Source organism: Haematobia irritans, chromosome 3, assembly GCF_050003625.1.
Source record: "Haematobia irritans isolate KBUSLIRL chromosome 3, ASM5000362v1, whole genome shotgun sequence".
Lineage (NCBI taxonomy): Eukaryota > Metazoa > Arthropoda > Insecta > Diptera > Muscidae > Haematobia > Haematobia irritans.
The window spans coordinates 26,906,097-26,928,383 of NC_134399.1; the positions used below are offsets into that span (position 1 = coordinate 26,906,097).

The 22,287-nt window shown below is 37.5% G+C and overlaps 1 protein-coding gene across 3 annotated transcripts in view; it reads right to left on the reverse strand.

The window, feature by feature from the left end:
• Positions 1-593: 593 nt before the first annotated feature.
• The window catches only part of NfI (Nuclear factor I), a 66,165-nt gene continuing 44,471 nt past the window's right edge, over positions 594-22,287 (reverse strand). For 2 of the 3 annotated variants that reach the window (XM_075298909.1, XM_075298908.1), the window contains exons 4-11: positions 19,568-19,723; positions 12,036-12,756; positions 11,710-11,928; positions 11,372-11,626; positions 11,012-11,311; positions 1,158-1,903; positions 883-1,090; positions 594-786 (exon numbers count right to left, since the gene is read on the reverse strand). In XM_075298909.1, the coding sequence (XP_075155024.1) occupies positions 737-786; positions 883-1,090; positions 1,158-1,903; positions 11,012-11,311; positions 11,372-11,626; positions 11,710-11,928; positions 12,036-12,756; positions 19,568-19,723 (2,655 nt within the window). In that variant the 3' untranslated portion in view covers positions 594-736. The remainder of the gene's footprint in view (positions 787-882; positions 1,091-1,157; positions 1,904-11,011; positions 11,312-11,371; positions 11,627-11,709; positions 11,929-12,035; positions 12,757-19,567; positions 19,724-22,287) is intronic. The other variant, XM_075298911.1, reaches the window with a different exon arrangement.

A 22,287-nucleotide genomic window follows, 5' to 3' on the forward strand; every position in this document is an offset into this window, starting at 1 on the left:
AATTGTGTGGAAATGTTTATTGCTGTAGAAAATTTTGTGAATATTTTATTTCTCTTTGGGGATTCTTCTTAAAAAACATGGCAATTCTGAATTGAATCAATAGAAAACATTAGGAATTAAGTCATATAATTTAACTGATTTTTCTATCACAAAGAGTTTGACCAAAAGTCTAAAGATAGAAATAAAAATTTCAAAAAAAAAAAAAACAAGAAAATCAAGATTATTTAGAGGAATAGTTGAATTATCTTCTAGACATAAATTGTGCTCCACACCGATATTGTAAGATTGTACAGTGCTTTTTTTTGATTAATTAAGTTTAAAATATCTTGGTATTACTCCTATCACTCCTTGTTTTTCTCTATCTCTTTTGTTTTAAAGATCTATAATAGATTTTCTAAAAAAATCCCCTCAACATTATTAATTTTCATTTTGGTTTTCATCTTTTTTTTCACAAACATTTGAACATGTTTGTACATAAGCATTTTGTCTAATCTCATTAAAAATAATTGTATGTTTGTTTGTTTTTTTTTTTTAACTTAATTACTTAAAATTAACAAACAAATAATAATAATAATTTATAATAAATATTCTAATTGCATTTATAGTATATAATATATGTAGTATTATTATTATTAGTTTTTTTTTACAGTTGTTTTATTTTTGTTATTATTGTTAATGTCTGGTTGTGATGATTGCAGTTCTAGTAGGGCATATAAAATTTTTGATGAATTTATAATCATGTAACATAATCACGACTCGTTACATATTCATCACTGTAACGGCCAGCTGATGAGAGGGATAGATAAATAAATAGAGAAAGAGAAGAGAGAAAGAGAGTGAGAGAGAAATTAAATTTATAAGCACGAATTTGAATTTACTTACAATCTTCCATTAGAATAACCGGTGTCGATTCCGGATTTGTGCTTGTCAATGTGTGCGACATCATATTGAAATCATCTTCCATGGAAAGAAATGAAGAATTCCAACGTGATCTCGGTGTGGTGCGATGCGATGTAACGCCCGTTGTTGATGAATATAAACTGAGGTTAGTTGGACTTATAACACCGGACATGGTTGTATAACCCAATAGCTGAAAATTATGCCATAGAAAAATTCAGTTTTCCCTTGGTAAAGACGGGGGTGGGGTTGTGACTTACCGGTGTGGTTTGTGTATGGAAATGATTAAAGTATTCACGACCATTCGTATTGGGATACGGTTGGGCCGATATACGTGTCAAGGCAGATGTGGGTGTGGACACGGCCACAGCTGCTGCTGCTGACGATGATGTGGGCGATGTTTTACATCGCGCCACATCAATGATGTGAGAGTGCGGTGATTGTGTGGGTGCTGGAGGCGGTGAGGCCGATGCTGTTGAAGCCACCACCAAATCTGAGCTATTATTATTGCTGCCCACTGTTATGGTACTCGTCGAAGACTCTTGGGCGGAACTGATGGAGGCTGTTGTATTGGTTAATTTCGAAGTCATCGAACTTAGGCCACTGCTGGAATTCGAGGTGTGATCAATGGTGGTGTGCTGCTGTTGAGCCTGATGATGTTGCTGTTGGCCATGCTGGTGTTGACCATGGTGATGGTGGTGTGGATGATGATGATGATGCGAGGATGGATGGTGATGTTGCAAACTCTGATGATGATGATGTCTGGGCGAGGGCGATTCACCAGCCGAGGATACACTCGTCAGTGGGGGTGGCGATATGGCGGCAGATGAGGGTGGTGACCCCACCATTGTAAGGTCCCCCGTTGAACGTATTATAGCCACTGGCCTGGCCATGGGCGGTAGTGGTGGTGGCGGCAACATGGTGCTGTATTGTTGGTAATGTGCCGCAGCAGCGGCAGCCGAAACTGCTGAAATCTTGGGACCCCGGTTATGATGATGCGACCAATCTATACATATCATAATTGCTAATTTAATGATTCTATTTGATTACATAAAGCTAATACTATTAAGACCACTTTTGTACAAAGAAGTATTTAAATTTTTAAATGATTATAACACCTTTCAAAGGCTTTTTCAGTTCAAATCAACCGGACAGAAGATATAAAAAATTTAATTTCCCTTAACTGACACTTAAGTTCTAACGGAGCTACATGAAAATAACCATATAGAATATAGAAATATTTTTTTTAATATGATTTAGTACCATTTTAACAACTCCATTTATCATATCTGCTGCTCAACCACTGGGGCTTCGGTGTGCACCTCAGTCTCGGAGGCTTTGGTTTGTAATTTATGGTAATCTCTAAGTCTCAGCTCTGCTAATACCTTAGATTAGATTGAGAGGATTCAGTTTGCCCTGTCTCATGTCGGATGACATACGCCTAAGCTAGTGATGGGATTTTTGTGTGCTCTTTCGATCGTACCCTTTTATTCCAAGTACTCTGGGTATCTTCACCAATATGGTAAACAGAGGAAAGGCAGGGCAGTGACAAAAGTAAAATTTCAAGGTCTCACCATCTTTAAAACACGCCCTCCATGGACCATGATCTGCGCTCCTATTCGGTGCTCTCAATTCTAGGTGGCCTGCCAGTATTCACACGGGCCTCCTGACTGTCGTCCTACTCACCTTGAGTAGCTCCCCAGTACTTTTTTTCTGGGTCACCCCATAGAAATTTCGTCCTTCTTCCGACCGTTCCATACGTCCACATAGCTTTATGTGTGTCCCGTGCTCATTCATCGCTCTCTGCCCGCATTGCCTCTATTGGTTAAGCGTTCTCTATGTTCACTTCGCTACATGCCCTAGCCCTTATCACCAGTTCATTTGCCCTTATGTTTCCTCTTAGGTTAGGTTAGGTATAGTGGCAGGCCGACTCACTTAAAATATTCAGTCCATTGTGATATCAAAGTGGTGAAGTTCTCTCTTATCACTGAGTGCTGCCCGATTCCATGTTAAGCTCAATGACAAGAGACCTCCTTTTTATAGCCGAGTCCGAACGGCGTTACACATTGCAGTGAAACCACTTAGAGAAGTTTTGAAACACCAGCATTAATCCACCGCTGAACAACTTTTTGGTGTTTGGTCGAAAATGGGTTTGAACCCACGACCCTGTATATGCAAGGCGGGCATTCGAACTATTGCACCACGGTGGCTCCCTGCCAACCAACGGATGGGCGACTGAATGAGACATTGGACAACACCAGCACTTTACTGTATAGAGAGTGGTGCGTATCGTATGCTACGAATGGTTCATTGCACATGGTTCCGCTCGAAGAGCGGTGGCAGTTTTTGCGTCATCTGAGGAATTAATTCCCAGACGCGATATAAAAAGGAACACACAGACCTTCGGACCTACTGTTTCACCACAAAGACCTTCAGGCCTACTGTTCCACCATACAGACCTTCGGGCCTACTGTTCCACCAAAGAGACTTTCGGGCCTACCACTGAGACCTTCGGGTCTATGTTACTGCTGCCCACAGATACCTTTTGGGCCTACTATTCGCTCATAGAGTAGTTAGTAGTTTGCATGATAGTCGTCAGTAATTCTAAACACCGACCATTATTATAGTTCCTTTAAGTAATCAATCTTTTTAGTTCCCTTCCGCAATATGAACTAGTTCCCTTTCCTAGTTCCTTAGTTCCTTCTTCAATTTTGTTCCTCATATCTGTGCCTCTCATTTTCTTCTCATAGGGAGCCACCGTGGTGCAATGGTAAGCATGCCCGCCTTGCATACACAAGGTCGTGGGTTCGATTCCTGCTACGACCGAACACCAACAAGTTTTTCAACGGTGGATTATCCCACCTCAGTATTGCTGGTGACAATTCTGAGGGTTTCAAAGCTTCTCTAAGTGGTTTCACTGGAATGTGGAACGCCGTTCGGACTCGGCTATAAAAAGGATGTCCCTTGTCATTGAGCTTAACATGGAATCGGGCAGCACTCAGTGATAAGAGAGAAGTTCACCACTGTGGTATCACAATGGACTGAATAGTCTAAATGAGCCTCGGGCTGCCACCTAACCTAACCTAACCGCCTTGCATACACAAAATTCCTGCTTCGACCGAACACCAAAAAGTTTTTCAGCGGTGGATTATCCCACCTCAGTAATGCTGGTGACATTTCTGAGGGTTTCAAAACTTCTCTAAGTGGTTTCACTGCAAGGTGGAACGCCGTCCGGACTCGGCTATAAAATTCCTGGTCGTGGTGAAATTCTGAGTCGATCTAAGCATGTCCGTCCGTCCGTCTCTTGAAATCACGCTAACTTCAGAACGAAACAAGCTATCGACTTGAAACTAGGCGCAAGTAGTTGTTATTGATGTAGGTCGGATGGTATTGCAAATGGGCCATATCGGACGACTTTTGCGTATAGCCCCCATATAAACCGACGCTCAGATGTGGCTTGCGGAGCCTCTTGGAGGAGCAAAATTCATCCGATCCCGTTGAAATTTGCTACATGGTGTTAGTATATGGTCTCTCACAACCATGCAAAAATTGGTTCAAATCGGTCCATAATTATATATAGCCCCCATATAAACCGATCCCCCGATTTGCCTTGCGGAGCCTCTAAGAGAAATTTCAGCCGGATCGGATGAAATGGTACATGGTGTTAATATATGGTCTCTAACAACCATGCAAACTTTGGTTCACATCGGTCCATAATTATATGTAGCCCCCATATAAACCCATCGTCAGATTTGACCTCCGGCAGTGTTGCCAGTATTGGGGATTTTTCCGCAAATTGGGGATATTTTTTCGTGAATGGGGACGAAATTTCTGTGTTGGGGACTTAGGGATTTGGTGGGGAATTTCCATAAATATGGGGATTTTTGTGGGGATTTTTTATTTCTATAGAAAATTTTGCCAGAATTTTATGTCTATAGAAATTTTTGTCAAAAATTTTATTTCTATAGAAAATTTTGCCAGAATTTTATGTCTTTAGAAAATTTTGTCAAAATCTTATTTCTATAGAAAATTTTGTCAAAATTTTATTTCTATAGAAAATTTTGTCAAAATTTTATCTCTATAAAAAAATTTTCTCAAAATCATTAACAATTTTACAAAAAAAAAATCTAAAATTTTTTTGAAATTCTAACAATTTTGGCAACGTGTCTACCACCTAATTTTACTACCCAGCAAAAAAGCGTCGCCAAAAAAGTAATGAAAATGTTCTTTTTGGATCCGAAAGTGGTGCAAAATTGACGCAGAAGCGATGAATTTAACATGGGCTTGTCATAGGATGGAAGTCCTCCATTTCAACAGCCGTTGCACTGAATTTGCATCACTTCTTTAGGTGTGATCCGAATTCAATGTTTTGGATGTAAATTAGAAAATTCTGTGATATTTTGTCAAATAAATAATTTTTATAATTTTTTATAATTTTTAATGGATTCTAACGCTTGTCGGAAACGTTTGAACTCAAATATTTTCAAAAAATCACAATTTTTTCAGATAGGATTTAGCCATTTTTTCGACAAAATTTAAATGATTTGTACCATTTTATGAATTCTTACTTTGTTTTTAACCTATTTGAAACAAAATAGTTAAAATTACCCATTAAAAGTATGAAAAAACCAAGTTATAAAAATTGAATTAAAAGAACTTCCTGGGGAGTTAAAATAAAGAACATCATTGGGATTGCATCTTTCCGAAGTGCTTTTAAAGTTGTGCCTTGGGAAGAACTTCCAAATTTTTTTGCTGGGTACTTGAAGATTTAGAAGTAAATTTTGGTTCATAAATGTAAGTTCACCATTTGGGAGCCACCGTGGTGCAACATAACCACTCTCTTGGTGTTGTGGTTCGAAATCTTGATTTTATTGCATTTGCTGAATTTGACAAAATGTTAATTTTTAAATTATTATTGATTTTCTACAGCAGAGCCTTTTGCTTTATTAAAAAAAAACTGGCCAAAAATGTATTGGGGATTTTTGTGAGGAAGTTAAGTTTAAATTGGGGATTTTTGGGGACGAAAACATTATAATTTGGGGACAAGAGTCAGAAAAATACTGGCAACACTGACCTCCGGAGCCCTTTGGAAGAGCAAAATTCACCCGATCCGGTTGAAATTTGGTACGTGGTGTTAGTATATGGTCTCTAACAACCCTGCAAAAATTTGTCCATACCGGTCTTAATTATATATAACCCCCATTTAAACCGATCCCCAGATTTGACCTCTGGAGCTATTGGAGGAGCATTCATTCGACCCGGTTGAAATTTGGTACGTGGTGAAATTTGGTACATTGCGCTAGTATATGGCCGCTAACAACGATGCCAAAATTGGTCCATATCGGTCTATAGTTATATATAGCCGATCCCCAAAAATAATCTACCAAAATTTTATTTCTATACAAAATTTTGTCAAGATTTTATTTCTATAGAAAATTTTGTCAAGATTTTATTTCTATAGAAAATTTTGTCAAAATTTTATTACTATACAAAATTTTGTCAAAATTTTATTACTATACAAAATTTTGTCAAAATTTTATTACTATACAAAATTTTGTCAAGATTTCATTTTTATACAAAATTTTGTCAAAATTTTATTTCTATACAAAATTTTGTCAAAATTTTATTACTATACAAACTTTTGTCAAGATTTTATTTCTATACCAAAATTTTGTCAAAATTTTATTATTATAGAAAATTTTGTCAAAATTTTATTACTATACAAAATTTTGTCAAGATTTTATTTCTATAGAAAATTTTGTCAAAATTTTATTTCTATACAAAATTTTGTCAAAATTTTATTTCCATACAAAATTTTGTCAAAATTTTATAACTATACAAACTTTTGTCAAGATTTTATTTCTATAGAAAATTTTGTCAAAATTTTATTTCTATACAAAATTTTGTCAAAATTTTATTACTATACAAAATTTTGTCAAAATTTTATTACTATACAAAATTTTATTACTATACAAAATTTTGTCAAGATTTCATTTGTATACAAAATGTTGTCAAAATTTTATTTATATAGAAAATTTTGTCAAACTGAATTATATATGTATTTAATCAGCCTTTTTTATATATATACCCCGTATGGACTAACTTACAATTGAGAACACGGTGTTAAGAAGTTGTAAGATACCATCGGCAAGTTTTACCGCAACCCAAGTAATTCGATTGTGGATGACAGTCTTTAGTACAAGTTTCTTTGCATGGTGGAGGGTACATAAGATTCGGCCTGGCCGAACTTACGGCCGTATATACTTGTTTAATATTGACGTTTCGCCGTGCTTCTGATTTAATAATGTGGATAATAAAAAGAATTTCATGTAACAGGTTGGCCGATAAGTCCCCGGTCTGACACATAGATGGCGTCGCTAGTATTAAATGCATATTATTTTTATATAGTACCAACCTTCAAATGATTCGTGTCTGTAAGTCAATTAGTGTGTGAGATAGAGCGTCTTTTGTGAAGCAACTTTTGTTATTGTGAAAAAAAGGGAATTTCGTGTTTTGATAAAATACTTTTTTTTGAAGGGGAAAAAAAACGGTGGAAGCAAAAACTTGGCTTGAAAATGAGTTTCCGGACTCTGCCCAAGGAAATCAACAATAATTGATTGATTGGTATGCAAAATTCAAGCATGGTGAAATGAGCACGGAGGACGGTGAACGCAGTGGACGCCCGAAAGAGGTGGTTACCGACGAAAACATCAAAAAAAATCCATAAAATGATTTTGAATGACCGTAAAATGAAGTTGATCGACATAACAGAGGCCTTAAAGATATCAAAGGGACGTGTTGGTCATATCATTCATCAATATTTGGATATGCGGCAGCTCTGTGCAAAATGGGTGCCGCGCGAGCTCACATTTGACCAAAAACACCAACGTGTTGATGATTCTGAGCGGTGTTTGCAGCTGTTAATTCGTAATACACCCGAGTTTTTCCGTCGATATGTGACAATGGATGAAACATGGCTCCATCACTACACTCCTGAGTCCCATCGACAGTCGGCTGAGTGGACAGCGACCGGTGAACCGTCTCCGAAGCGTGGAAAGACTTAAAAGTGCGCTGGCAAAGTAATGGCCTCTGTTTTTGGGATGCGCATCGAATAATTTTTATCGATTATCTTGAGAAGGGAAAAACCATCAACAGTGACTATTATATGGCGTTATTGGAGCGTTTGAAGGTCGAAATCGCGGCAAAACGGCCCCATATGAAAAAGAAAAAAGTGTTGTTCCACCAAGACAACGCACCGTGCCACAAGTCATTGAGAACGATGGCAAAAATTCATGAATTGGGCTTCGAATTGCTTCCCCACCCACCGTATTCTATAGATCTGGCCCCCAGCGACTTTTTCTTGTTCTCAGACCTCAAAAGGATGCTTGCAGGGAAAAAATTTGGCTGCAATGAAGAGGTGACCGACGAAACTGAGGCCTATTTTGAGGCAAAACCGAAGAAGTACTACCAAAATGGTATCAAAAAATTGGAAGGTCGTTATAATCGTTGTATCGCTCTTGAAGGGAACTATGTTGAATAATAAAAACGAAGTTTGACAAAAAAATGTGTTTTTCTTTGTTAGACCGGGGACTTATTAGCCAACCTGTTATATTGGAAAAATTTCCAGTAAATTGGAAAAGTTTAATTGTTTCGCGGTATGTACTTGAGGAGAAATGTGGTCTCCCTGTGCCTTTTTATGTTTCCACGACCAAATATTTCAGTAAGTCGACAAATTTTAGTTTTTTCACTGTACTTTAAAAAAAGTCGGACTGTACTTTAAACATAAATCATAAATATTGAAAAACAAGTATATACAGCAGTAAGTTCGGCCGGGCCGAATCTTAAATACCCACCACCATGAACCAAATATTAGGGTTTCCTTTGAAATTTCAGAAGGGATTGAGGACTTGAGTACACTTCCCGAAGATAAATTTAAAGATTTCACCTATGAGGACTATATCAGATTCTGGATTTATAAGAACCATTTTTGTTTGGGTTTTAGAGGAATTATTAACATCTCTTGTATGTGTGCAAGAAAATTATAAAATAACGTCTTGATTTGAAATCTTAAATCAGTAGATTTTCACCCGAGAAGTAAAATCTGGAAATTTTACATTGAGTTTCAAGCAATTTTCATGATCAGTGCTCCTTCCATACCCTCACGAAGTGATGTCGGTCTATATGGAGGCATTACCAAATGGACCGATATAAACTTAATTCGATAAACGTTTTTGTGAGCCTAAAATACCAGAATATTTACAGGCAAATCGAATAAAAATTACGGTTTCTAGAAACCCAAGGAGTTAAATCGGGAGATCGTTCTTATGGGGGCTATAAATATGGACCGATACTCACCGTTTTCGGCAAAGCTCTTTATGGCCCGAAAATAACTCTGGATTTCCAATTTCAGGCAAATTGGATAAAAACTTCGGATTCTAGAAGCCCAAGAAGTAAAATCGGGATAGCGGTCTATATGAGGGCTACACCAAAACATGGACCGATATTCACCACTTGTGGCACACCCCTTTATGGTCCCAAAATACCTATAAATTTCCAATTTCAGGCAAATTGTATATAAACTACGGATTCTATAAACCCAAGATGTAAAATCGGGAGATCGGTCTATATGGGGGCTATACCAAAACATGGAACGATACGGACCATTTTCGGCACACCTTTTGATGGTCCTCAAGTACCTCCAGATTTTCAATTTCAGGCAAATTGGATAAAAACTACGGTTTCTATAAGCCCAAGACCCCAAATCGGGAGGTCGGTTTATATGGGGACCATACCAAAACATGGACCGATGCTCACCATTTTTTGCACACCTCTTTACGGTTCTAAAGTACCTTTCGATTTCCAATTTCAGGTAAATTGGATAAAAACTGCGGTTTCTATAAGCCCAAGAAGTAAAATCGGGAGATCGGTCTTTATGGGGGCTATACCAAAATATGGACCGATGCTCACCATTTTTTGCACACCTCTTTACGGTTCTAAAGTACCTCTCGATTTCCAATTTCAGGTAAATTGGATAAAAACTGCGGTTTCTATAAGCCCAAGAAGTAAAATCGGGAGATCGGTCTATATGGGGGCTATACCAAAACATGGACCGATACTCACCATTTTTGGCACACCTTTTTATGGTCATAAAATACCTCTAGATTTCAAACTTCAGGCAAATTGGATAAAAACTACGATTTCTATAAGCCCAAGACCCCAAATCGGGAGGTCGGTTTATATGGGGACTATATCAAAACCTGGACCGATATAGCCCATCTTCGAACTTGACCTGCCTGCAGACAAAAGACGAGTTTGTGCAAATTTTCAGCACGATTGCTTCATTATTGAAGACTGTAGCGTGATTACAACAGACAGACAGACAGACGGACAGACGGACATCGTTATATCGTCTTAGAATTTCTCCCTGATCAAGAATATATATACTTTATATAGTCGGAAATCGATATTTCGATGTGTTACAAACGGAATGACAAACTTATTATACCCCCGTCACCATTCTATGGTGGTGGGTATAATAAAGTAGCGGGTCTTTGTCTAGACATCATCCCTAATCTTCCTTGGAAATTTCATCCAAATCGGAGAACTTTGACCCAACTTTGAAAAAGTAGGGCAAGGGGGTTGTCCCCCTCCCCCACCAGATATTAAAAAATGAGGAACCCTATTTTTACCACAAGATTACCCTCTACGTTCTCCGAACATTTTTCATGTGAAAAAAATAAAATTATTTAATAACAAAAGCCACTGCGATGAACTCAAATTATATATATTTGTAATGTGCGCTGTATGTAAAATATGTTTTCAAATTCATACTGAACAGATTTTGAAAGAAAAAATCCCAAATTCCCATTCAAAAATAACATTTTGTTGTTGAAACCTGGTTATATCCCGCCTCTAATTTCGTCTTTAAGTTAGTTTATTTTATGGAACAAAACTCTTACAGGACAAATTGGAATCTGATGCCGTCAATGATGATGTGAACTTCTCAGCTTCTAATTTCCCATCTTCCCACCTCTATTATCTTTGATTTAATTCTAATGCAATTTCATAGAAACTACTACCTAAGCCTAACACTTAAGCGAAAGAATATATGTACCTGTTACACCAGCATTGGCGGCATGTATTCCTCCGGTATCTTGGCAGACATAGGCCACAAATTCCGACATATCCTGACCATGGTTTACCAATTCGGAAGCATATTTGGGCGTTGCTGATGCCTGATGCAACTGATGTTGATGATGGTGCTGGTGATGCTGTTGTTGCTGATGATGCTGCAGCTGTTGTTCTTCGGTCGCTTCATTGGCATTCGAGTTGGGACTATTCTGTTGGGGATAGTATAAAGCTGGACTAACCGAATTTGGGACCAAGGAAGAGCTAACATTATGCTGCATTAGAACTATAAAAGAGCGAAACAAAATACACATTAAGGAACCTCAAAAAGTGTATATCAACCTACCTTCTCCTGGTCTCATCTGACTCATGCTCAGCAATACCCTATTGCTTGTAGGTGTATATCTCTGTAAAGCAGGATCATCGGGATTATTGGCAGCTCCATTACTGCCATTGTCTTCATTTTGCCTTAATATCACAGAGAAACTGCTACCATCTTGGGGCGAGCCATTGGGATCACTTTTACATGTGGCAGCCGAGGATGCTCGCAGAAGGGAAGAATTCGACAGATGCATGCTACTACGGGGATCCACAAAGTCAACTAAACCAAAAAAAAAAAAAGAAAAAAATGGGTATTTATATTCGCTACCCACACAATCCAAATCGCAATCTCTCTCTACTTACTACTGTAGCCCGAGGGCAATACCATGGAAGCACTAACCGAGGCTCGACCATCACTCGTTGTTACCATACCAGCATTGTTAACCCCACCCACTACCGATCCCAGTGAAGCTGCAGAGGCTGACATTTGATATGTATTGCATTCGTAGGCAGCCGCAGGATGCTCCAATTTGATCGAACTAGCCTGGATGAGATCATTGGCAGTTTCTTCCAAAATGGAAGCTAAAATGAAAGAATTGTTCCTCTCTTAATTTCAACCATACAAATACACTTCACATCTGGGACCAAGTGAGTAGAGATTTGCTCTGTGATGCATTTGCAAAAATTACCTTTTGATAACTTCCAAAGTTCCTTGGAAGAGAATACACCAGTGGCCAAAATTATATCATTACACACAACACCATTGTACGGATTGTGACTGTAGCCTGCAAATGGTGTGTTGTCTACGTCTGAATTGTTATTGTCCTTGATACAAGAAAACTTCAAATGAGCCACCTCTTCCTGCCGATACATACCTTTGTTCTTGCGCTCTTCATCAATGTGTTTCTTATTGTCTGTACTATTGTTGTTGTTGTTATTGGTGCTGGCATTGTGCTCATTACTGTAGAGCATGAGCGATGGCGTTGAGGGTGTACCCGGTGGCGGTGTTGTGGGTGTGGGACTACTGAGCGGGTCATGGGTATTGATGAAATTGGCCAAATACAAGTCTAGCTCACGCACGGACACATTAATGTGATAGGGATTGACACAGAGGGCTGGGTGTATGCATTCGGGACTCTTTTCCAATCTTTCACCATCTGTGCTCTCCAGGGGAATGGCCTTGAAAAGTATGACCATTACGAGATCCAAACGCCATACCTTGTCCGCTTGTCTGAGACAATCGATGCGGCGCATTTTTCCTTTCTGATCGGGATTGGAGAGAACACATATCGATTTACGTTTGCCCGTTATCGATTGGACGAAATCTTCACGGCATTCTTGGGTTATGTCTTTGCGTAATTTTCCCAATAGGCGGGAAGCCCATTTTTGTTTGACTTCAGCCTTTTCGTTCTGCAAAAGAAAATTGAGAAATAAAATAAAATACAAGAAAGTTTAAAATAAAATGTTGTTATTAAATTCATTTGAGGAAAATGAAATAGCTGATACGTAGAAGGGTTATACAGTCGTCGCTGAACGTTAATCATTTTTTAGTTGGAAATACGAATGCATTGGAAACCCCAAAAAGCTTCCGATTGAATAAAATTCAGAATAATCATTAGGTCCGAATTGAAGAGGATTAATAAAAAGGTTCAAAGGCTCATAGTTGGTCACTACGAAGGCAAAATCTTCAAAAAAAAAAACCTCTAAAACCCCAAGATCATTAGGGAATATTTCTGACGATCGTATATAAAGGGTGATACGGTCAAAATTTGGTCAATATAAACATGACGTATTTCTTTCAATTATGCATTTAAAAAACCTGAACACCCCTCATTTTGAAGGTGTGTGTGTGTAGAATGTTGCTCTTATTTTGATTTTGGAATTCACTCTTCAGTTGTCAAAATGTCGTCCAAGCAAGAAGAGCAGCGTATCAAAATTTTGCTCGCGCATCGCGAAAATCCGAGCTACTCGCACGCAAAGCTGGCAAAATCTCTAAAAGTTGCCAAATCAGCCGTTACAAATGTTTTGGGGAACGTTTGTCGACAGCCAGGAAGTCTGGATCGGGGGAAATCGAAAACCGGAAGCCGCTGAGACGACAAAGAGAGTTGCCGGTAGTTTCAAGCGAAACCCTAACCTCTCTCTCCGAGATGTCGCAAATAAGCTGGGTGTATCGTCTACAACCGTGCATCGAGCCAAAAAACGAGCCGGACTATCGACTTACAAGAAGGTAGTGACTCAAAATCGCGATGATAAACAAAATACGACGGCCAAAGCGCGATCCCGGGGGCTGTACATGACGATGCTGACGAAGTTTGACTGCGTGGTAATGGACGACGAAACCTACGTCAAAGCCGACTACAAGCAGCTTCCGGGACAGGAGTTTTATACGGCAAAAGGAAGGTGAAAGGTAGCAGATATTTTCAAGCACATAAAACTGTCAAAGTTCGCAAAGAAATATCTGGTTTGGCAAGCCATCTGTACCTGTGGCTTGAAAAGCAGCATTTTCATAGCTTTCGGGACTGTCAACCAAGAAATTTACGTAAAAGAGTGTTTGAATAAACGTTTGTTGCCTTTCCTGAAGAAACACGGTTGTTCCGTACTGTTTTGGCCGGATTTGGCATCTTGCCATTACGGTAAAAAGGCCATGGAGTGATACGCCGCCAACAACGTGCAGGTGGTTCCCAAGGACAAGAACCCTCCCAACACGCCAGAGCTCCGCCCAATTGAGAAATACTGGGCTATTGTCAAGCGGAACCTAAAGAAGACCAAAAAAACTGCTAAGGACGAGCAGCTGTTCAAGGCAAACTGGCTTTCTGCGGCGAAGAAGGTGGACAAGGTGGCTGTACAAAATCTGATGGCAGGTGTCAAGCGTGAGGCCCGGCAATTCGGATTTGGATAAGCGAAAGCCTAACTGAATATTTTTCCTGAATTTTGTACTAATTGAACTTGAAAAAGAAATTTAATTTGATTTTTTAAATAAACGATTTCACCGATTTACACGCGTTTTCCCTTGACCAAATTTTGACCGTATCACCCTTTAATCCTTGTCGTACTAGGACGCATAGTTTAGAAGACATGAGCAAAAGAAATTTTTCATATAAAAATTTAGAATTTTCGGGGACTCGGATGGAATTTTGGATTTTCTATGGGTGCGCACGCATTAAGGTCCATTTTGCTCCACGACTCATAGTTTAGGAGATATGAGCAAAAGAAGTGTTTCTTATAAAAATTTTGAATTTTGGTAATTTGGATGGAATTTTGGAGTTTCTATGGGTGCTCACGAATTAAGGTCCATTTTGCTCTACGATTCATAGTTTAGGAGATATGAGCAAAAGAAGTTTTTCATATAAAAAATTCGATTTTTTTTTGGGATTTGGATGGAATTTTGGATGTTCTATGGGTGATCACGACTTAAAGTCCTTTTCGCTCTAGGACACATAGTTTAGGAGATATGAGCAAAAGAAGTTTTTCTTATAAACATTTCGATTTTTTTTTGGGATTTGGATGGAATTTTGGATTTTCTATGACTGATCAACAGTTAAGCTCTTTTTTGCTCTACGACTCATAGTTTAGGAGATATGAGTAAAAGACGTTTTTCTTATAAAACTTTTGAATTTTTGGGCATTTTGATGATTTTGGGCAATTTAATTAAATGATATCAAATTAAATTGAAATTTATTAAACAATTATTAAAGATAATTATGCAAAATTCTAATAAAATAAAATAAATAAATAAATGAGTAAAATTAAGTGTGATTGCACTCAACAACAACAACTACCAGCAGTTGGCATTAGCTTAAGAGACTTGAGAGAGTATCAAAGAAGAGAATACCATAGACTTTATAATACATAGATGATCCACTATTCTCTTAAAAAAAATGTGTCAGTTCCAAAAATTAATTTTCTGACATTTCGTTTTGATTTTTTCGTAAAGAGTCAGTCCCAAACATTAATTTTCGTGCATTTGCTTTTGTGTTGTTCGTAAAGAGCAATGCTGCTCAAAATTAAAATTCGTATTTTCGCGGTTTTGGTCACAATTTTTTGTTCAAATATGAACTTTTAATATACTAATTTATTTATAAATCATCTGGTGCATCATAAACGGTCTAATTTTGTGTAAAATTGGCAAACTACAAAAAGGAAAACGAAAGAGATTGTAAGCGTGCTCTTATTTTTCTCGTTTATTCTTAATCTTCGGAACTGTCAAACATAGTTTGACACCCATGGCTCATCTATGTATTATAAGGTCTATGGAGAATACAAACTGCTGAGCAGGGTTGCCAAACGGACCAAAATTGGTCCAAAATATTATTAAACCTTATATTATGGTGGGTCATCTGATGACCCATATGGTATTTTTCATCAGCGCATTTCTTACTGTTGGAATATAATTAAAAGTTCTTACTACTCAGCAAGAATTCAGTACATGTCAACAAATTATGCACTGAGTAGTAAGAACTTTTATTTATATTCCAACAGTAAGAAATGCGCTGATGAAAAATACCATATGGGTCATCAGATGACCCCCAACATAATATAAGGGTTAATTTTTAAATTTGGTCCGATGGTAGAACCAAATGGAATTTGGTTGATTTTGGTCCATTTTCGTCAAATCGGTATTTTTTATATTTCTATAGAAATAAAATTTTTCCAAAATGTTGTGCAGAAATAAACTTTAAGAAGTATATACGGCCGTAAGTTCGGCCAGGCCGAAGCTTATGTACCCTCCACCATGGATTGCGTAGAAACTTCTAGTGAAGACTGTCATCCACAATCGAATTACTTAGGTTGCGGTAACACTTGCCGATGGCAAGGTATCTTAAAACTTCCAAACACCGTAATATATACCACATAGTCCATACGTGGTATATATTAAACTAAAAAAGGCCGATTAAATACGTATATAATTAAGTTTAAAGTTTCTATAGTAATAAAATTTGGAGAAAATAAAATTTTGACAACATTTTCTATAGAAGTAAAATTTGGAAAAAAAATTTCTATAGAAATAAAATTTTGACAAAAGTTTCTATAGAAATAAAATTTTGTCAAAATTTTATTTTGACAAAATAAATGTTTTCTATAAAAATAAAATGTTGGTAGATTATTTTTGGCTCGAGTGGCAACCATGATTATAAACCGATATGGACCAATTTTTGTGTGATTGGGGATCGACCATATACCGATATGGACCAATTTTGGCATGGTTATTAGCGGCCTTATACTAACACCACGTTGCAAATTTCAACCGGATCGGATGAATTTTGCTCCTCCAAGAGGCTCCGGAGATCAAATCTGGAGAACGGTTTATATGGGGGCTATATATAATTATGGACCGATAAGGACCAATTCTTGCGTGTTTGTTAGAGATCACATTTTAACACCACGTTGCAAATTTCAACCGGATCGGATGAATTTTGCTCCTCCAAGAGTCTCCGGAGGACAAATCTGGGGATCGGTTTATATGGGGGCTATATATAATTATGGGCCGTTGTGGACCAATATTTGCCTGGTTGTAAGAGGTCATATACTAACACCATGTACCAAATTTTTACTCCTCAAAGGGGCTCCGGAGGTTAAATCTGTGGATCGGTTTATATGGGGGCTATATATAATTATGGACCGATATGGACCAATTCTTGCATGGTTGTTAGAGACCATATACTAACACCACGTACCAAATTTCAACCCGTGCAAATGAATTTTGCTCCTCTAAAAGGCTCCGGAGGTCAAATCTGGGGATCGGTTTATATGGGGGCTATATATAATTATGGACCGATATGGACCAATTTTTGCATGGGCATTTGAGGCCATATATTAGCACCACGTATCAAATTTCAACTGAATTAGATAAATTTTGGTCTTCCAAGAGGCTCCGGAGGTCAAATCTGGTGATCGGTTTATATGGGGGCTATATATAACTATGGACCGATGTGGACCAATTTTTGCATGGTCATTAGAGACCATACACTAGAACCATGTACCAAATTTCTGCCAGATCGGATGAAATTTGCTTCCAAATCGGGGGATCGATTTATATGGGGGCTATATATAATTATGGACCGATGTGGACCAGTTTTTGCATGGTTGTTAGAGATCACATGCCGACACCATGTTCAGCCGGATCGGATAAAATTTGCTTCTCTTAGAGGCTCCGCAAGCCAAATTTGGGGTTCGGTTTATATGGGGGCTATATATAATTATGGACCGATATGGTCCATTATTATTAGCGTCCATATACTACAACATACAACATTTCAATCGGATCGGATGAAATTTGCTTCTCCAATAGGCTCCGCAAGCCAAATCTAGGGACCGTTTTATATGGGAGCTATACGTGAAAGTGGTCCGATATGGCCCATTTGCAATACCATCCGACCTACATCAATAACAACTACATGTGCCAAGTTTCAAGTCGATAGCTTGTTTCGTTCAGAAGTTAGCTTTAGAGGTGTGCGCGTGAGTGAAATTTCACTCACACTCACGCACATTCACGAAGTCAAATATTTATTCACGCACGCTCACGCACGCTCACGCACATTCACGAAATGAAAAACAGTAATCACGCACGCTCACGCACGAACTACTTTTACAGACTCACGCACGATTCACGACAATTCACGTGACCTACGACAAATTCACGAGACTCACGACATTTTCAAATCGGGAATGACTAGGGTAACAAAATCCATAAATAAAATATAGTTCGACAGCTAAATCAATTTCAGTTAACATACGAGTAAGAATTAAATCTTGATTTTTTTCGTGAGCGTGATTTTGCAGAAATCTTATTCACGCACATTCACGAACCGATTTTATTACTCACGCACGATATATTTGGTTTAGTCCCATTCACGCACATTCACGAGAGTTACTTCAGATTTTATTCACGACTCACGTGATTCACGCGTGAATTTCGTGTCACGCACACACCTCTAGTTAGCGTGATTTCAACAGACGGACGGACATGCTTAAATCGACTCAGAATTTCACCACGACCCAGAATATATATTCGATGTGTTACAAACGGAATGACAATGTTAATATATGACAATGTTAGTATAATAAGTTAAATAGAACGTAGTTACTCCACTAACGCCCATTTTCATGAAGCTCCGTTAGTGCTCCGTTAACTAACGAACTTTTAAACCGTATTATGGGCATAGCTGACATCTTGCGTATACATTCCATATGCCAGTTAGGAACTTAACTGCCGAAAATTTTTCAGTTAAAGTTAACCGGAGAGAAGATATTTGGAATTTGCTTTCTGTTAACTGGCAGTTAAAGCCTAACGGAGCTACATGAAAATGGCCGTAAGGGTATAATTGAGTCTGTCTCCCCAACTAATGGATATATGCTTACACAGCAAAAAGTAAACTATGTTATGGGAAAAATGAACTATGTTATCTCGTGCGAAAATTATTGTAACTAAATTGTGTTCCAAATTTTGAGAATAATTAAATTAACGAAAATTTTCTGACATTTTTGGACTTGTAACTACACCCAGAAAAGGAATATGATCACCTCAAACATGTTACTTTTTCACAGCGACTGTGTAGCAGTTTTGTCGCAAAAATATTCTTTTCTCGTCAAACATAACATGCTTTCCAAAATCAGATACATAATTTCCGAGAAAAGAACATGGTTTCGACGAACATGCTACATGTTTTCCGTGAAAAAGTAACATTTTGATCTGGAGATCGGAACATGGTTGGGGTGATCATATTCCTTCTCTGCGTGTACTAAACACATCGTTCTCGAAAGCCAAACCTGAACTAAAAATAAAGCAAATATCTTAAGCGTCAGATCATTACCATATTAACCACGCTGTAGTTAATTTTAAGAAGTGTACGAAACACTTCTTCTGCTGTGCATTGAACTTATTTGTATGACATTGAAATTTTACCGATATTTAATTCATAAAATTTTTGAGAAAAAAGAAAAATTCGTTGGGCTGGACGAACATTTCTTATAAAATTTTAAAACTAAAACAAATTAAACTTTTGCAATAAAAATAAGTTAATTTTAGCATCAGTTTAACAACTGCCTTTTTTTCTGTGTAAGGTGCGGTTGCACTAGGAAACATTTCCAGGACCATTTTCAAATTATGTGGATACTGTTTTTGGAAAACACTCCGATCTTAATGCTATACGTAATGTGAGCTAAAAATGTTGGCTGGTTTGGTTGGGGTACATTTTCTGTCATTTGCCCAGTGTTACCTTACCTGCAGTTCATCCTTGCAATGCCGCTCCTCTTCCAATGACATTCGTTTCTCATGTTTCTTGTAGTATTTGCGTTTAGCAGCTTGTAGATTGAACCACGAGTACGAGAATGATTTGACATATGGCAATAGGGCTTCAATGAACGGATGAAACTCATCCTAAATGTTAAGGGGGAAAAAGAGATTGCAAAAGAAATTTTATATCAATTATGATTCTAAATCGTAGTAACAAACATCGATATAATAAGGAAAATCGCTAAATACAATATGACAGAATATACATACATTAAAAAAAAAGACATTATATAGTTAAATAGTAGGATATGTATATAGACACTCATACACATAGATACAACGAATAAACGAATTAAAGTTCAAAGTAATCAAATGCATTTAATATATTTTGTTTTTTTTTTTTTTTTTTTTTTTTTTTGGTTTTATTATAGTTGCTTTTATTAATTTTTTTTTTTATTTTTTATTTTTATTTTTTTTTTATTTTATTATTTTTTTTTGTTTTGTTTAGAATGAAGAATAACTACGGAGAGAGATATATGGAGGATAACAATTAGAGAAAAACACACACACATATATATAAATATTGGCATTGGAAGTTGCAGATCACAAATTGGTAAGATTACAACAGTAAATGTAATAAAGTTTTTTTTTAGTGAAATAGACATCAAATACACCAATCAAGACAAAAAAAAAAACAAACATTTACAAAACAAAAAAAAAAAAATATATATAAATTCCCTGACAGATAGCTCGGTTAAAAAAATCTTGTAAAATATCTCTCGGACAAAATGTATTACTATTATTAGCATCGTTTGGTACTGTTCCCTTGGAATATATAAGGTAGTTCTCAGCCTAGCTATTTCAATCGTTTTGCAGTTCCTTGATATGTTCCACCCATATTAGGTGAGCATTGTACTAATCAGTCATCTCGTCGAGAGATATCCGGCAGTCTATGGCTGTTTTTGTTTTTTTTTGGAGCCACCGTGGTGCAATGGTTAGCATGCCCGCCTTGCATACACAAGGTCGTGGGTTCGATTCCTGCTACGACCGAACACCAAAAAGTTTTTCAGCGGTGGACTATCCCACCTCAGTAATGCTGGTGACATTTCTGAGGGTTTCAAAGCTTCTCTAAGTGGTTTCACTGGAATGTGGAACGCCGTTCGGACTCGGCTATAAAAAGGAGGTCCCTTGTCATTGAGCTTAACATGGAATCGGGCAGCACTCAGTGATAAGAGAGAAGTTCACCACTGTGGTATCACAATGGACTGAATAGTCTAAGTGAGCTTGATACATCGGGCTGCCACATAACCTAACCTAACCTAACCTATGGCTGTTTTCGAGTTAAGGAGCACATAGTCCACTTATTTGCCAACATTTGTTGGAATATTACTCTTCAACGAGTTTGCCACCTTCTTTTGTGCTGTAGCATGCACCATACAAGTTGTGTGAAACTTTAATTTAATTTACTTGCTTCTATGTAATCAAAATTTAAATTTACTTACTGTAAGCCTTGAATTTACAATATTTGTATTGTCAAAAGAAATGAAAAAAAAACATAAAATATGATTTTAGAGAATTTTTGTATAAAACAGACGTATTATAAGTTAGTGCATATGTTTGCAACACCCAGAAGGAGACGAGATAGACACATGGTGTCTTTGGCAAAAATGCTCAGGGTGGGCTCCTGAGTCTATATAGCCATGTCCGTCTGTCCGTGAACATATTTTTGTAATCAAAGTCAAGGTCGCAGTTTTAGTCCAATCGACTCCAAATTTGGCACAAGTAACTCATATGACAACAGTGGCCAATCTGTAACTCCGATTTAATTGACATTTTGCACAGGGAGTAGAATTAGCATTGTAGCTATGTGTGCCAAATTTGGTTGAAATCGGTTCAGATTTAGATAAAGCTCCCATATATAGCTTTCGCCAGATTTTCACTCATATGACCACAGAGGCCAATTTTTTCTCCGATTTAGTTGAAATTTTGCACAGGGAGTAGATTTAGCAGTGTAGCTATGCGTGCCAAATTTGGTTGAAATCGGTTCAGATTTAGATATAGCTCCCATATATATGTTTTTCTGATTTCGACAAAAATGGTCAAAATACCAACATTTTCCTTGTAAAATCGCCACTGCTTAGTCGAAAAGTTGTAAAAATGACTCTAATTTTCCTAAACTTCTAATAAATGTATATCGAGCGATAAATCATAAATAAACTTTTGCGAAGTTTCCTTAAAATTGCTTCAGATTTAAATGTTTGCCATATTTGTACCCTGCGCCACACTGTGGAACAGGGTTGTCTTTGGCAATAATGCTCAGGGTGGTTCCCTGAGTCGATATAACCATGTCCGTCCGTCTGTCTGTGAACACATTTTTGTGATCAAAGTCTATGTCGCAATTTAAGTCCAATCGCCTTCAAATTTGGCACATGTTCCTAATTTGGGTCAAAACAGAACCTTATTGATTTTGGAAGAAATCGGTTCAGATTTAGATATAGCTTCCATATATATATTTCGCCCGATATGCACTAATATGTACCCAGCAGCCAGAGTTTTATACCGATTTGCTTGAAATTTTGTACAAACATAACACTTAGTCGTATAGTCAAGAGCGCAAAATTTGAGTGAAATCGTTTCAGATTTAGATATAGCTTCCATATATATCTTTCGCCCGATATGGACTTATATGGCCCCAGAAGCCAGATTTT